Source organism: Arabidopsis lyrata (assembly GCF_000004255.2).
Source record: "Arabidopsis lyrata subsp. lyrata unplaced genomic scaffold ARALYscaffold_1, whole genome shotgun sequence".
NCBI classification, from domain to species: Eukaryota; Viridiplantae; Streptophyta; class Magnoliopsida; order Brassicales; family Brassicaceae; genus Arabidopsis; species Arabidopsis lyrata.
The window spans coordinates 29,255,192-29,271,066 of NW_003302555.1; the positions used below are offsets into that span (position 1 = coordinate 29,255,192).

At 34.0% G+C, this 15,875-nt stretch overlaps 4 protein-coding genes across 4 annotated transcripts; 1 reads left to right on the forward strand and 3 right to left on the reverse strand.

Moving 5' to 3' along the window:
- Window positions 1-1,074: 1,074 nt before the first annotated feature.
- Window positions 1,075-3,638, reverse strand: LOC9330563. The gene is made up of 7 exons (XM_021013243.1): window positions 3,182-3,638; window positions 2,852-2,938; window positions 2,504-2,764; window positions 2,242-2,406; window positions 2,081-2,134; window positions 1,838-1,984; window positions 1,075-1,755 (listed from the first exon to the last, which is right to left on the reverse strand). Exons 1-7 carry the CDS (start codon window positions 3,356-3,358, stop codon window positions 1,378-1,380), a joined length of 1,269 nt encoding a protein of 422 aa, XP_020868902.1. The 5' UTR covers window positions 3,359-3,638; the 3' UTR covers window positions 1,075-1,377.
- Window positions 3,639-10,497: 6,859 nt separating this feature from the next.
- LOC9330565 (protein NDH-DEPENDENT CYCLIC ELECTRON FLOW 5) lies at window positions 10,498-12,939 on the forward strand. Its single transcript, XM_002891785.2, has 3 exons — window positions 10,498-11,838; window positions 11,917-12,557; window positions 12,642-12,939. Exons 1-3 carry the CDS (start codon window positions 11,601-11,603, stop codon window positions 12,834-12,836), a joined length of 1,074 nt encoding a protein of 357 aa, XP_002891831.1. The 5' UTR covers window positions 10,498-11,600; the 3' UTR covers window positions 12,837-12,939.
- LOC9330564 lies at window positions 10,547-11,105 on the reverse strand. The gene has a single exon (XM_021014085.1). The coding sequence runs from the start codon at window positions 11,080-11,082 to the stop codon at window positions 10,696-10,698; it is 387 nt and encodes a 128-aa protein (XP_020869744.1). The 5' UTR covers window positions 11,083-11,105; the 3' UTR covers window positions 10,547-10,695.
- A 669-nt stretch (window positions 12,940-13,608) lies between the features above and the next one.
- On the reverse strand, window positions 13,609-15,875 carry LOC110225149. The gene is given in 2 exon segments (XM_021014083.1): window positions 13,609-15,228; window positions 15,230-15,875. Coding segments are annotated over 2 exon segments (1,956 nt in total). The 5' UTR covers window positions 15,740-15,875; the 3' UTR covers window positions 13,609-13,782.

Sequence of the window (15,875 nt, forward strand, 5' to 3'; positions counted from 1 at the left end):
TGGAATAAAAAAAATTAATTTAATAATAAAATAAATAAAGATATGGTACTGTCCGAACAAACGCTACACGCGCGTGTGAAAATCACGCACCAATGAAATACCAAGTGATGGAAACGCTCATTGGTCAGTGAGAATGGAATGATTTAGATACGGATTTAGCTAAATTAAGATTTGTCAAAAAAGACTTACATCTGTTTTTAATTGTTTTTTATTACCTGAATTTATGTGTTCTCTAATTACACAGAATATATTTTTGAAAATTTTAAATTAGTCAGAAAATGTTGAATGACAAAATTGTGATTTGTGTGATTAAAGAAAGAAAGATAGAAGAAGACAAGAATGATAAAATAGTACCTAATCCATGAGTAAATAGTATAATTACTAAACATGTTTGAGTAAGTCAATTCAGGTTATAGGCTCAAAGCTCATAACCAGGAAAAAGAAGTGGAAGACCAATGTCTCTGTCACAAAATTTAAATCATTCAACTATATAATATATAATACAAATTACAATTTTTTTTAATGCTTTTCTTGTTTCTAATATTCTTTAATCCCAATTTTAAGCCGATTAAGTCAAACATAGTCTACTGAACCTGCAAGACCATATTGATTTTCAAAAGGCAGATCTGGAATATTAAAAGGAGAAATTTTAATATTTAATCTTTTACTTAAGAAAATAGCATATTTAAAATCTTTTTGTAATTTATGATGAAAAATACATAAGTAGGTTATGGGAAAAGTTTTGTTGTAATTCAGTATTTGTGTACTTATAAAGTTATAAGTTCATAATTGTATACTTGGAACTTTATTGTGAAAAAAGTGGGGGAAAAAAGTAAAATATGATTCACCCATTTGCAAAAGATGATCATCCAAAGAGACAGTTCATGAATCAGTCATCACCAAATGCAATCCAGATCACTTTTACTCTCTCTCTAAATGTGAAATCAAATTTACCAAAAGGTGATGAGAAAACAAAAAATAAAATCTCTAATGGTCAAAAAAGGGGAATTAGAGAGTAGGTTTCATGAAGATTCAGGCAAAAGCTAATTTTAGTTTCCTGAAATTATTTGTTAATAAGAGTGAGAAAGAGAGATTCATTCACTTGATTAAACAAATCACAATACAAAAGGAGACAAAGTAAAATTACACTAAGGGCCAAAGTTTCTGAGTTTTCAAAGAAACTTAAGCCACACCTTTCTTCTTCCCCACCTACTTACATGGAGAAAAAGACACCAAACTTTTACCATTACATAACTTTAACCATCCCTAAAACTACCCAAGAAGGCGGATTTGAGTGAGTGTGTGTAGAAACAAACATGGTGAATTCACAAGACAAGAGATCTCGAGAGTCGAGCCGGTAACTACTTGGTGTCTAGTTTATGGACACTTCTGGTTTTTACCAGGACCTCCATAGTAAAAGTAATGGCCCCAATCATCATTGCTTCCGGTTTGAACATCATAACAGTTAGACTGTTCAGTGAATGTTCCAAGTCCTTTAGGTGCCTTGAGGTTGTTTGACCCATCAACTACCTGAATGTTCCTGAAGTAACTTGCTTTGCTAAAGCCTTCTTCTGGAAATCGACCACTGCCCATCTGCGTTGAAGTGTGCTGGCCATCTGATTGCGAGTTCACGACTTCTCCTCCCCATTCAATCATTGATGCACTCTCAGTTAAGTAGGAGAAGAGAAAAGATGGCCAATAGCCCAAAACATAGCCGTTCCCAAATTGCATCCACCAGTGTCCCTCTTTAGGATCCTGTGACAAAGTTAAACAGACCATTTCAGCTTTTCTTATCTTTTGGATTGCGTTAAACTTATCTCTTCATGGCTTAACATACCTTCCAGATCAGAATACTGATATCGTACTGCGAATTACGATATCCAGAGACCGGGGAAATGCTTGCTCCCATTGCTATGTCGCTGTTGACTTGAATAAAACCCGAGCAGAGAAGGTTGTAGCAACCGGTAGCTTGATATGCATCACTCTGCAAATAATATGGTGAGGTTAGATAAAAGCGAAAAATGTAAGCAGAAACAGAAGCATATGAAGAACTTAATTAGGTGAGATTTCAGAATCTTACAGTCCAGTAAGTGAAGAGTCTTGTGTTATTGTCACCATACAGATCCGGGCTCACCTGTAGTAAAAGCAACAAGAATCAATATACGAAACATAAAAGAAGAATCACACACAAATCTTATTTACATATCTTATATGTTTATCGATGAGATAACATTGTAGTACCTGCCAACCAGCTTCGATGCTGTTAAGATCTTGTCCGAATGAGCCACCAAGAAGCCATATCTGTGACAAACTGAACTCATTCTGCTGCTGTATCTTTGGCTCCCACACGTTGATAGTTGCCTTAGCTCCATAGTACTTATCCCCTTCCACATAAGCTATGGCATGCTACAATTCAAGAAACCAAAACAAAGAACACATCTCAGATCCAGAAACGAACAAAAATAAAACTTTTCACAATTTCACAGCCACACTTGACTCTCACCTGGTGACCACTTTGGTTAATAAGGTCAGGTTCTGCAGATTTAGGCAAAGGGACACTTGTACGCTTCTTCTTGCCATATCTTTTAACAGAACTTGCTCTCAAAACATCATCTTCCTTTGTCCTCCTCACGGGAATGGTTCCTTCAGTACATTTACCATATCGATGCCACAACTGAGGGATATGCATTTCTTTCTCATTTGATTTAGGAGCAGACACTTTGTTGTCATCAAAAAGTCCTTGAGGATGGTAATTAGGCTTCATCTAAAGAAACCAAAGTAAATAAAAACATTAGCACTTAGAACATAAAACACAAAGCCAGATCTAAATCACTTTCTTTAGTGTCTAGACCTGAATCTTGTGATCTTTGAGGAACGGATGATCAAAAGCTGGTTGCTTTGAGATTGGAACACAGTCAATAATATCACCATCTGGACTCTGTTCAACCACAAAGAAACATAACATTTCAAGTCAGAAACTTTCAATTATGACCATAACTTTTTTATGAAAATCTTGAGACAAAGTTTATTAATTGTTCAATAGAACAAATAAAATAAAAGTAAAATTAGGAGAGAGAAATAAGGAAATCATGAGATTATGATAATGTTCTAAAGATCCTTCATTTGTCTATCAAAAACCAATCCAAATAGAAAACACCAAAACACTAAAAAAAAGATTTACCTGAATGCTTTTGACAGCAGGTTTGTTCAACCTGTTCAAATGTTTCTTCACTTCAAACTTCTGCTTTGATACGCCGGACCTAGCAGCGTATGATAGCGAGAAAAACCCCCAAAGAAATAAACACACTAAGAAACCTCTAGCTAACTTCACCGTGCTAAGATGCACCACTCCTCCCATTGTCACCCAAAAACACACTCTTTTTGTCCCACTGAAGAAGCTTCAAAAACCCCCAAAAGAAGAAAAGAGAAGAAGAAGAAGAAGAGCTCACACAGGAGAATGAATGATTAATGTTTTGAAGGTGGGTCTGGTTTAGTTCTCGCAACAATCCAACCACACAGATCAAATTCCAAACTCTCCTCTCTCTTTCACCTCTCTAGACTTACACAGAAGAAAGCTTTCACTTTCTCTCTCTTATCACTTCACTTTCCCACTCTCCATATCTATTTTTAATTACTTTTTAACCCTTCTCTCTTTAGAATTATTTCCAATTTATTAAAATAACTCCTTTATGGCGAATATTGCTCCTTTTCAAAATCATTTTCTTTTATTATTTTAGACCTTTTTCTAAAAAATTTGATACATGAATATGTAATTACAATTTAATTTATACATTAGATAATGAAAATGACTGGAACCAAATTTTCTTTATAATGTAGTTTGCATAGGACCCAAAATATTGATTGGAAATTAACATAATAGTAATAATTTGAGATTGTAAATGGTAAGAAAATAAAGGAATCATCTGATGGAAAGTTGAAGAAAATAGTTTAAAATTTTAAAGAGGGACAATGGGTCTAAATGGTAACCGAGGAATCTGGCTGAATTCAGCTGAATTGCTGAATTTTGCTGAATTTTTAGTGATTTTCAGCTGAATCTGGCTGAATTTTTATATTTTTAAATGATAACTGCTGAATCTAGCTGAATTTTTTTGTGATTTTTGATACCATCTGTCAGAATAATTAAGACTTTAACTGAAAATATCATCAAATAATTATGAATATTAATAGAGTACCAAAGAAGATATCTAAATAAAATAAATAAAATCATCAAATGGTCTAATTAATTGTTATACTAATAAATAAATACTAAATTATCTAAACTTATTACAAATATAAATAATTTTTGAACTATTAAAAAAATGTAAATAATTAATGAAAGAAGTTTTGTCAAAGCATTATTGGAAGATTAATTTTAAAAATTAACATGATAATATAATAAGATTATATAATTGTGTTTTTTTTATTGTTATCTAGTAGTTTAATCAATAATATGACCTGAAAAATTAAAAAACTTATTAAAAAATCTATTTTAAATAATAATTTAGCATAGGTGTGAGTTGTTTTTATGAAATTTTTTAAATTATTTTAAATTATCTAAAAATTAATAAAATTATCCAAAATCATCTATAGTTATCCGAACATGAATTCGCTTCTTGCCTATTTTATTAGTGGTTTTATGTATTTGAATTATTCATATATCGCATCTCTATAATCTGATTTATTTTAAAATATAAATTTGATGTGTAATTTTTGATAATCCAAAATATATTAATTCGATGTGTGTACACGTTATTATCCAAATTTTTACCAGAAATGAGTGTATCTACATATCTGTTGGTATTAAAAAAACTGTTGAATCTGGCTGAATTCAGCTGAATTTAGTTTTATGCAAATGATAACTGCGGAATTGCTAAATCGGACTGAATCCAGCTGAATGTTTTTTTGATGTTACCATTTAGACTCAATGTGAAATGGTCAGAAGGAGCAGAGCCAGCTTGGCGTTTAATCCACGGTTATGTAATTCTTTAAAATAGAGAATTCAAATTTCAATGTTATCATCACTTATCACTAAGACAAAGATTCTTTTATGCTCTCTAATCCTGGTCGCATGTTGCTCTGCATCAATTTGTTTTTCTATTCATTAATTTGTTTTACACGACCCATATTATTAAGTTATTAATCTCCTCAGTTTTCGTCAACGGTAAAAGGTGATTAACCGTAAAACAATGTTAAAAGTAAGAAAAAAGTAGATCAATAATACTATAGAAACACCACACGGTTTTTTAATATAATGAGAACAAAAATTGTACTGCCAAAGGAGAGTTTTTGTTTTATTATTGGTTAAAATGTTTTTATTGGACGACTGGTCAAAGGAACGTCCATAAATTGTTTTTTTAACTTGCATGCCCATGATTATGGTAAATGCGAATTTTATAGTACAAATTTACGTCAAAAACACATACTACCAATAAATTATGAAATTTATGAATCATGAATGGTTTCAGCTTGTGTACGAAGGAAATCTAATAAATAGAGATGGAAATTTACAAGATTGATAAATGAAGAAATGTCCATAAATATCTAAGACATTAGTATCGTGCAAAAAAAGAACTTTTGAGAAAAAAGGGAAAATTAGAAATAAAGGATATCTACTTAAAAATTTGTCTATATACACCTTTTTTGTGAGATTGTCAATTTGGACAATTTTACCCCTACACCCTAATTTAAATATTTTTTAAAAAAAATAATCATAAAAACAGGTAGATATATAAGAGTAGAGGTGATTTGAAGTCAACTTTTTGATATTTGGTTAAAAAAAGTTTATATTTTGATAGAAAAAGTTTCGTCTAATTTTGTTAGAACTCGTTTTCTAGAGTTCTGCGAAAGTTAGAGTATGTATTCTACATTTTTGTACATGTTCTACATATTTTAGACTAGTTTTTTGTTCTAAAAATTTTAGAAGTCAGAAATCATATATCTAAAATATTTAGAACATGTATTCTACGCTTTGCTCTATGTTCTAAATCTTTTTGAATAGCCGTTCTACTAATTACTATATCTTCTACCATCGTCAGAAATTGTAATCTTCTTTTAGAATGTAAATTCTACGATACTATAGATTTTGTTTTCTGAAATTTTTAGAACTCTCTAAATATAGAAAGTAAATCTTCAGAAAAGGAAACTAAATATTTATTGTAGATTACGTTTTAAATGGATATTAATTGTTTAGATTACGATCTACATAATTTAGAAATCGTTTTCTACGTTTTTAGAAAAAAAGTTAAAACCAAAAACGTTTCTAAACCCTAAGCCAAGCCACCACTTTCGATTTTTTGCTACTCCCTGCGTTTTCTTTCGAATTCTCTCTTTTTTCTTCAACGTTTTGTGCCTTATCATCATCTAACTTTCAACTAAAAAAATAAAAATAAACAAGTGTGTGCACATGGAAGACACCACCACATTTTTTTTTTATATTTTTGATAAGATAAATATTTCCAAAGCATCAATCAAATAAGAAGGCATCATCATAGTCAAAAAAAAAAAAAAAAAGTGAAAGGAGTTTTTCTATTTAGTAGAGACCACTTTAACAAGAAGAGGGACACTTGCTTAATCCTACTTAGTAGTCTCCTTAGCTCTTTAGTAGCCCTTTGGTTCACTGTGGCAACGTGTTGTTCACATAGAGTATGAAGAATACTATCATGTTCAAGTCAACCTATATGATTGAACACAAACCAATGTTCTTTAGAGATACTAGCGATCAAAACAATTGATTGTTTATTATGTCAAAACGAGAATGAGAAAGTTTACATTGTCGAAGAGGTTAATCTTTTTTAAAAAAAAAAAATCGGAAGCTCAAATTGATATCTAAGAAGATTGAATATTTGAACAACATAATTCCTTTTAGATTTCTATTTAATTTTTGTAAATAGATTAGGAAGTTTTATTTTTAAAATTAATTCAAAATTAATTTTGAGAGATTATGAGGGTAAAGTTGGGTTTTGATTTTTAAAAAACTTATTTGACAAATCTACAAGAAAATGGGATATATGGACAATTTTTTAAGGAGATATCTTTTTTTTCCAATTTTCCCGAAAAAAAATTCATATAAGGATATTATGGTAATTTTTCGAAGTCTATGAGAATCTACCGTTTGTTTAGATTCATTCATGTTTAACGCTGTTAAGTAGCGTCAGCTCCGACTCACACTGCCACTAACCAGAAAAAGCTTACGAGTAGAGATTCACACGTGTTGTAACCAAAGGCCACACGTGCGCGAGAAGAGGCATCACTCACCGTACGCGTATGTCACGCCCGTGAGAGTGAGCCCATGACTAACGCACGGATCACGGAGAGGGGTAAAATCGGAATTATGTTTAAAAATAGCCAACGGTCAAAAAGATAATTATGGGAATCCGATGCCTAGAAAGATAATTATGCAATTTCTATGTACCCGCCGGCTTTGTTTCCGAAAGGATTTCGATCTTTGTCGGCTTTGTATAACTCAATCGCATTCTATCAATGAAATCCTTTAGACAAAAAAAAAAAAAAAGGGAATCCGATGCCAAGAAAGATAATTGCAATAGTAAAGTTAAGTCTTCATATGCAACAAAAAAAAAAAAAGACATTAGCCTCATGAACCAAGGTCTATGTTTCTTATGCAATTTCCATTAATATTATCTCGTAACACTAATAATCGGATCTTGATTTTACTAATGACCCATAAATCTAGACGAATGCTATAAAAAGAGTGATTGATTTATTGTCGGTGATTGGTTTCTTTAGTGATTCACCATATGCAATGGTTAGAGTCTTGAGACAATACATTGAATTATAAAAGATGAAGAAAACAAATGAAAAAAAGAAGAGGTGTATAATATAGTGGATGATCTGGACAAAGTTCCATTAGTAAGCCACCCAAAACTTGTCTTTTTCATTTATTTTTTTAAAGGTCTATCAATTTATACAATTGTACATTTCTTTTATGCTTTAGCTTCTGCCCACTTGAGCGTGAGTCCAAAAACAGGAGTGAGCAAATGTCATCGATAATTGCTGCAAGATCACGAAATCACAAACACGTATGTTTTTATTCTTATACGTATTTGTGTTTATAATACATATTTATGCATATCACATGGTGCATTTTCATGCTATGAGAATATTGGTTTCCACATGTTCACAACTATCATTTTTCTACTTGAATAAAAGACTACAAAAATCCTACATTTTTTTTTTTTTTTTTGAGCAAAACAAAAATCCTACATTGGTCCGAAATAAATTGTTGTTAGTGTTATGAAATAAAAAAGGAAAAAACAATATTTAAACCGTATTTTTGTATTTAAATCATATATTAATTTTATGCTTTAGGCCTCTCAAAACTAATCCGGTCGTGAGAAGTATTTGAAATCAATTCTTATCAACCGAAGATGTTGAATTCTTCAAATTTTCTATTTTTAACTAATGAAATCCTTTTATTGAATGCCGTCAAACCATTAGTTTTCTTTTCTCTTTTATATTTTTTGGTGGAATATGATGAAAGAAGCAGAAGATGATGAAATGCAAAAGATTTGATTAATACATGCACAAGAAAGGAGGTGGAACCACAAGCTTTTCTACCATGTATATATATTTTTATAGCTCTCCATTATTGTGTTCATAATGCAAGCTTAGATGCTCTTTTTCGGTAAAATATTTTTCGGTATTATCGAACTTTAGATTCCTCTTGTATGTTATGGGTCGAGCATTGTGTCTATTTGTAGTTCAATCTTTTTTTTTTTTTGTGTTATGTAACATTTCCGAATCTTAATCAATTTTAATTCAGTGAAAAAAAAAAAGATGAGAAGTGTTTTTGGTTGTACTTTTTATACCAAGCAAAATTTGTTTTGTTGGTGTATATGTGATGTATTTCTACATGTATAGACAGAGTGGAGAGATGTATATGTGACATGATTGGACATGATCATGTGAATGGAAGGAAGTGTTTGTCTTCATGGAAAAGCTGTTGAGACATGTGACTCTCTTTTTGTTGTTTCTTCTTCTTTATCCTGGTGAATCACAGACACTAATGCAATAACAAAAATGAAACTTTTGAATCCAATTTTGACTTGTAACTATCTTTGACGCAAAATGTCAAGCATGTGTTCAATCTTTTATTGTTTCACACTAAAAGTCATGCACTGTGATTATACACTTATATTTATATGGAAAGTAATGTATCCATTAGAAAATCAGATTAGGCCAAAATACTTCTCACAGACTTCAAAATATATTTAAAATTGACCAAGAAGTAGGGCAGAGACCCAAAAGAAATTAAATACTCCTTCCGTTTTCGAATAGTTGTCGTTTTAACTATATGCACACAAATTAAGAAACTATTAATGTTGTCATTTTTTCAATATAAAAATATCATTAATTATCTACCTAAACATAATTTAACCAATAATAAATCAAGTTGCATAATAAAAATAAATATAAAAAATAAAAAAGCAATAAATTTTGCATCGAAAACTGAAAACGACAACTAATTAAAAACAAAAATTTTTTTCTAAAACGACAACTATTCGAAAACGGAGGGAGTATTGAGAAATGAAAAAGGCCAGCCAATATGGGTCATATTTGGACCAACAATTAATTTGAACACTCATTTTAAATATTGTTGACAGGACCAGAGTCTTCTAAATGAATTGACTCCTACCGGCCCATATAGAAAATAATCACTGCCCTGGGGAGACGGATTATTCGATTTTCTGTGTGTTATAAACTAATGGAAAGTCTTAACAATGCTCTAAGCAGGAATCAACTGTATTTCTTTCTAGATTGAAACCAATTGATATGGGAGTCAAGCAGATTCTGTCATGAGGAAACAAGAAAACGTGCAGACCATTAAGTGGATCACTTGAGATGCAACAAGGGACATGAGGAGTTGAGAAAAAGCAGACAATATAAGTTGGTGTTCAAAGAAATGTTTATGTTGACCTATCCGGCTATCCAAAACACAACAAGTTCCTGTTTCTCAAGATTTCCAATCTGAGAAAACTTGGTTATTGGATTCATGATCCTAAAATCTCAGTGTCTAAAACAATCAGTTTATGTAGGGTCTTATTTAGGAAATGATAATTACACACTTAACATTTTTTAAAAAATTTCTCAAAAGATGAAGTTTCCTTACTTTGATTCATGGTTTACAAAGATGAGGATAGATCATCAATCAAATGGGTCAAAAGCTCAACTCAAGCTGTCTTGAAGTAAAAAGAAGGTGCATACCATGTTCCCATGTAAAGAAGAGATAGATTTATGATTCTTTTTGAAGATTGTTTTCCCTTGTTAACAAATACAAGACTACTTCTTGTTGACAAATCGATGACTTGGTAATTGGATTCATGATCCTAATCTCAGTGTCTAAAACAATCAGTTTCTGGTCTTATTAGGAAATGAGAAATCTAACACTAATTGTTATTGTAACTTTTTTTCACACAAAAATCAGTCTATCAAGAGCTTTCTATGAGATGATCACAAATATCATGGCAAGAACACAACCACTGCATAATATCATCAACCTAAACACACAACATAAGATTGAAACACAAAGAGGCGAATTCAATGGAAATTCTATTAAATTGTATTTTTAATATTCAGGAGTAATAATTTACAGTGTCTCAATAACAAGAAATAAGATTGTAACTCTCAATAAACAGGGGATCACCTAAACCCCAAAAAACAGAAAAAAAACAAAAAGTGTCAATCTGAATGAGAGTAATGATCATAATAGTTATCATCAAACGATGAAATAGATCGATCATCATCATCATCATCAGAATAATAATCACGATGATTATAAAGATTATTATGATCAAAAGCAAGTCGATCATCATCATCAGCATCCGAAGAAGAAGAAGCAGATAAAGTTTCGTAGGTGTAGGAGTAGAAAGAATCAGAAGAAGGTAAACACATGAAAGTCCATAAACAGAGAACGAAACGACTCAATTGATGCATCGGGAAGCAAACAGCTATGTCAAGAAGCTGCTCTGTGTTGATCCTCTGCGACGATGGAACCCTCCAAATCAATTGCCACGTGTCGGTGGAGACTTCAGCCACCGCCATAACCGTCGCACTGTTGAACACCATTACCAAGAATCTCTCTCTCTCTCTCTCTCTCAAGCTGCGTTGAATTGGCGATGGCTTTTTTTTTGGTTGGTTACGATTTTGACTTTCTTCTCGGAACCGTTTCGTGACTTTGTTGTTGTTGTTTTTTCTGCAAGTTGACCGTTTTTTTTTTTTGTACAACAACCAACTAGGATCAGAAATATATGTTTTGTTTACTCAATTTGGACCCCAAAGTTACGATCGTTTTAAGGGAATCATTCGAAAGTTGGAACCTTAGAGCTTAAAAAAACAAAACCCAGTTTTGATTTTACAATTTAAAGCCCAAAGTTAAAACCTTTAGACAAGAACTAGATAGTGGTTTTGTAAGTTTAAGGTTTGTGTCCTATATCTTATAGGCCCAAACCATTACTTGTGACTACAGAGAGATGGAGCCACTGAAATAGCAAACGGTCATTTGAAGATAAGGCCATGTTTTGTGAGTGTTGTCTTCTTCTTCTTTCTCTATGGCTAAAGTCTGAAACGTTTTCAGAGCCGTAACAATGGCTTTGCTTCATTCCGTGAATGTTTCACGTAGCACTTTTCCTTTGAGTAGATCTTCAAAGATTGTTTTGAGCTCATCTTTTGCTTCTTTGCCACTTCAGTTTCATAGAAACTTCAAGAGATTAGAATCCTCTGTTCCACCATCAGCTTCTGCAGCAGCTTCACCGGCATTTCCTATCGACGTTGAGTATCTCCGGCAAGAGTTCTCCGGCCATGGAGCCACTTTCGAAGATATAGGTAAATATTTCTTCAATTTCAGTCTTTGAAGTTAAATGAGTTGTTTTTCTAAAGCTTAACACTATGATAATGGGGCAGGTGAGACATGTATTGCTAAACTAAAACTGGACAATGGGAGTTCAGCGAATGTGATGTTGACACGTGGGATGATAACCTCCTACAAAGTCAGAGTGTGGCACGGAGGCAAAGTGGAGCTTCTTCACACATGGGTCGAACAAGAGGAGGAAGAAGAAGATGTAGTGATACGAGGAGGTGTTTCAACTGCATTTAATTCATCAGATTCTGATGATATTAATGAATGGAGACTCCATGGGATCAGTGGAGATTCAAAGGATTGTGTTCAAATGGAGCTAAGAAGAAGTGACAAGAAGATCAAAGAGATTGAATTAAAACAGATTATAAGTCTGAGAGAAGAAACACTGAGCATTGAGCTTTTTGTGACAAACAAAGGCATTTCACCAATTAGACTTGAGGGTTGTTCACTTGTAAGTTATTTGACAGTGAGTACACCAGAAGCTACATATGCAGTTGGGCTAGAAGGTTCAGATTTTGTGGAAACGACACCGTTTCTTCCTCGTTTCAGAGTAGTTCAAGGAGAGGATGAAGAAGAAAAAACAACCGGGTTTGGTGGGGAAGAAGAGAGCAACTACAAACAGTTGAACGAAGAGATGAGTAGGATTTACACATTTGCTCCAAAGAGCTTCACTGTCATTGATAGGGTAATAATACATACATACACACTAACTGTCAACAGAAATTTGTTTGTGGATGATTAATGAAGTCGGTTACTTATGTTTTCGTAGGGACGAAGGAACTCGGTGATAGTGGGAAGAGAAGGGTTTGAAGAAGTGTACATGTACAGTCCTGGTTCAAGACTTGAAAGTTACACAAAGTCTGCTTATGTATGTATTGGACCATCTTCGTTGCTAAATCCAATCTCTTTGGAACCTGCTTGTGTATGGAGAGGTGTGCTGCATCTACATAATCCTAATTCATAAGTTTTTTTTTTTCTTTCTATAATAATATATTGATTTACTGAAAGTCATCAACACAACTCTTTTCCAACGATAAATTCATAAACAACAACAATTGCACCTCGTATTCTATTTTTGCAAACTGTCTTAAGTTTCTATTTTGATTTCATCAAGTACAAGTCTGAATTATGCAAACCTATGCAATCTTATTTCTGGAAGATTATTTTAAACTAAAAATAAACTTTAACATAAGTACAAAACATATTTCATAGATTAAACTTTCAAGATATAAAATTACACGAAATTGAAATGCTTTTTCAGTGGATCATGCAGATTCAGACTCAGACGTCGTATCTCTGTTTTCAGGCCTTCTAAGTTTAGACTTCCAATATGAGCCCAAATATACGTTCGAACATTTAAGAGTACAAAAACTTTCGTATTCACCTCTCCTCTTGAATACCAATGTTTGTGTACAACGAAAATTGCAATAAGAGCAAAGCAGCCGAGAGTTACCATCATTGCGAGCAATTTCAAGTTGATCATCAGGACTTACAGATGAAACGAAGGTGAAGTTGGGCTTCATGAAGATATCTTCCCCCAGTAAACAGGTGACATGGAGAGTGATCCTACAAGAGTCACATGTATAAAACCATGTCCGTGGATCTAATTTTGATTCACATTTCTCACACCAATATTGGCCATTTGTAGTATCTTCTTCACCGTAGCAAAGAGTGAGTGGATGCCTATCGTGTTTGTAGTGTGCCTCAGTAGGCAAAAGGCTGAATACAAGGCTGAATTATGCAATCTTATTTCTGGAAGATTATATTAAACTAAAAAAAACTTTAATACAAAACATGTTTCATAGATTAAACTCTCAAGATATAAAATTACACGAAATTGAAAGGCTTTTTCAGTGGATCATGCAGATTCAGACTCAGACGTTGTTTCTCTGTCTTCAGGCCTTCTAAGTTTATGAGTCCAAAGAATCTCCCAAACAAGTAAGAGTACAAAAACTTTCGTATTCACCTCTCCTCTTGAATACCAATGTTTGTGCACAACGCAAATTGCAATAAGAGCAAAGCAGCCGAGAGTTACCATCATTGCGAGCAATTTCAAATTGATCATCATCAACTGAAACGAAGTTGGGCTTCATGTAGATATCTTCCCCCAGTAAACATGTGACGTGGAGAGTGATCTTACAAGAGTCACATGTATAAAACCATCTCCATGGATGTAATTTTGATTCACATTTCTCACACCAATATTGGCCATTTGTAGTATCTTCTTCACCGTAGCAAAGAGTGAGTGGATGCCTATCGTGTTTGTAGTGTGCCTCAGTAGGCAAAGTGGCACATCTAATACCCAAAAAGGAATTGCATTCAATGCATTCCAGAAAATAGGATGAACACTCAGCAGAATCACACCCTATGCAAGTACCTGTGGTCAAGTTGAAGAAGAGATCGTGTGGATGACAACAATGAATTAGAGGATCTGGAAGGGAAGCGCACCTGACGTCTAGTAGAAATTCTTCACAACCTTTTTCATGGCATCTGTAGAGGAAACCACAACCATATCGGAAGCAACCATCACAATTGAATAAGGTTTTGGTAATAGGCATATTCGGGTCCGTGTAGGTGTCAACAGTAGGGAAGACGTGGAGGGTAAGTGGGTGTTTATGTAGTGGGTTGTATATTTTGCGAGGAAGAGATGCACATGCTTCGTCGAGTACAAAATCACACTCCACACAACCATAAAATCGCTGAGAAATCATTACTGGAAGGGTGCATGCCTCACAAAACTTGTCTTTCTCGGTAATGGTTTTCTTTACATGGAGCTTCATATAATGCTCATGATGACTGAAATGTTGAATTGTCTCCTCATCAATCTTCAGGAATGGCGGTTCGATATACTCCTCGGGTTCTTCAGGCACTCCATCAAGATCTATTCCATCCCACACGTCTCTCCATGTTGCACATTTCGAATGGATAGCATATTGGCATCCCTTATCACAAGAGTATTGCCCGCAGTTGACGTCAACAGTTTGGCGACAAACTCCACAAGAGAAATCACCAGGTTGAAGGGAGGAAGTGAGAGAGAGACGATGTGGGTGTCGGGTGATCTTAATGACACGAGGTAGATAGATACATGATCTGTGGACCATAAGGCTGCAAGGTAGACAAGCGTAAACGAGATCGTCGGTGTCTTTGTTTAGAAGAAAGCCACAAACATCGCATGGCCAATGGATTCGCATAAGGAAGAGGGTGAGGGTGTGCTCATGACATTTCAAGTGTGAGATAGTGGTAGGTGGTGGTCTCATCGAGCAAGTCAAGTTAAGATTGAACTTGCAGATAGAACAATGATAATATAGCTTTTCTAAAGGAGAAGCACAACATTTGCATTTCAGGTGATTTCCATATATAGGACAAAGAGGCACCATCATTATAAGCGACAGCATAAACATCGCCACCGCCATTTCCATCCCCATTATCGTCATCATCCTCTTCATTAGCAACAGCATCATCACCATCGTCTTCATGATCATAGTCAACAACTTCGTTTATCAATTCTTCGGAAGATTCCTCTGAAGCGGAGCTGTCCTTCCAATTTTGGTGTATGATAGAAGCATTAAATTCAGGATCTAAGGCGGTGAAGGTGAGGGGGTGAGAGGGATGAAAAGCGCTTCTGATCTCCGGCAGAAAGATGTGACAACCTCTGTGAAATTCCAAATTGCAAGTAGCACAGTAGTAATAGTATTTACTGCGCTTCAAGTGTTTGCCTTTGCACGTAAAGCAGATAGAAAGTGGAGGATGAGTTGGTCGTCGCCGTCGGCAAAGCTTGTGGGGCTGAGCCGGATCAGACAGACGACATGGAGGTTTAGTTCTAGTTAAATAAGGAGGTGGCATAAAATAAAGAGGGTGTGGTTCCATATCGGGTTTCTTTGGAATGAAAGAAGAAGCAAATCGGAGAGTGAAAATCAGGTTTTAGCTCATACATCTGTCTGCTCCCAAATATGTCCTTTTATAACATCTGCCCAGAGTTAAAGATCAGTTCCAATGTATAAAG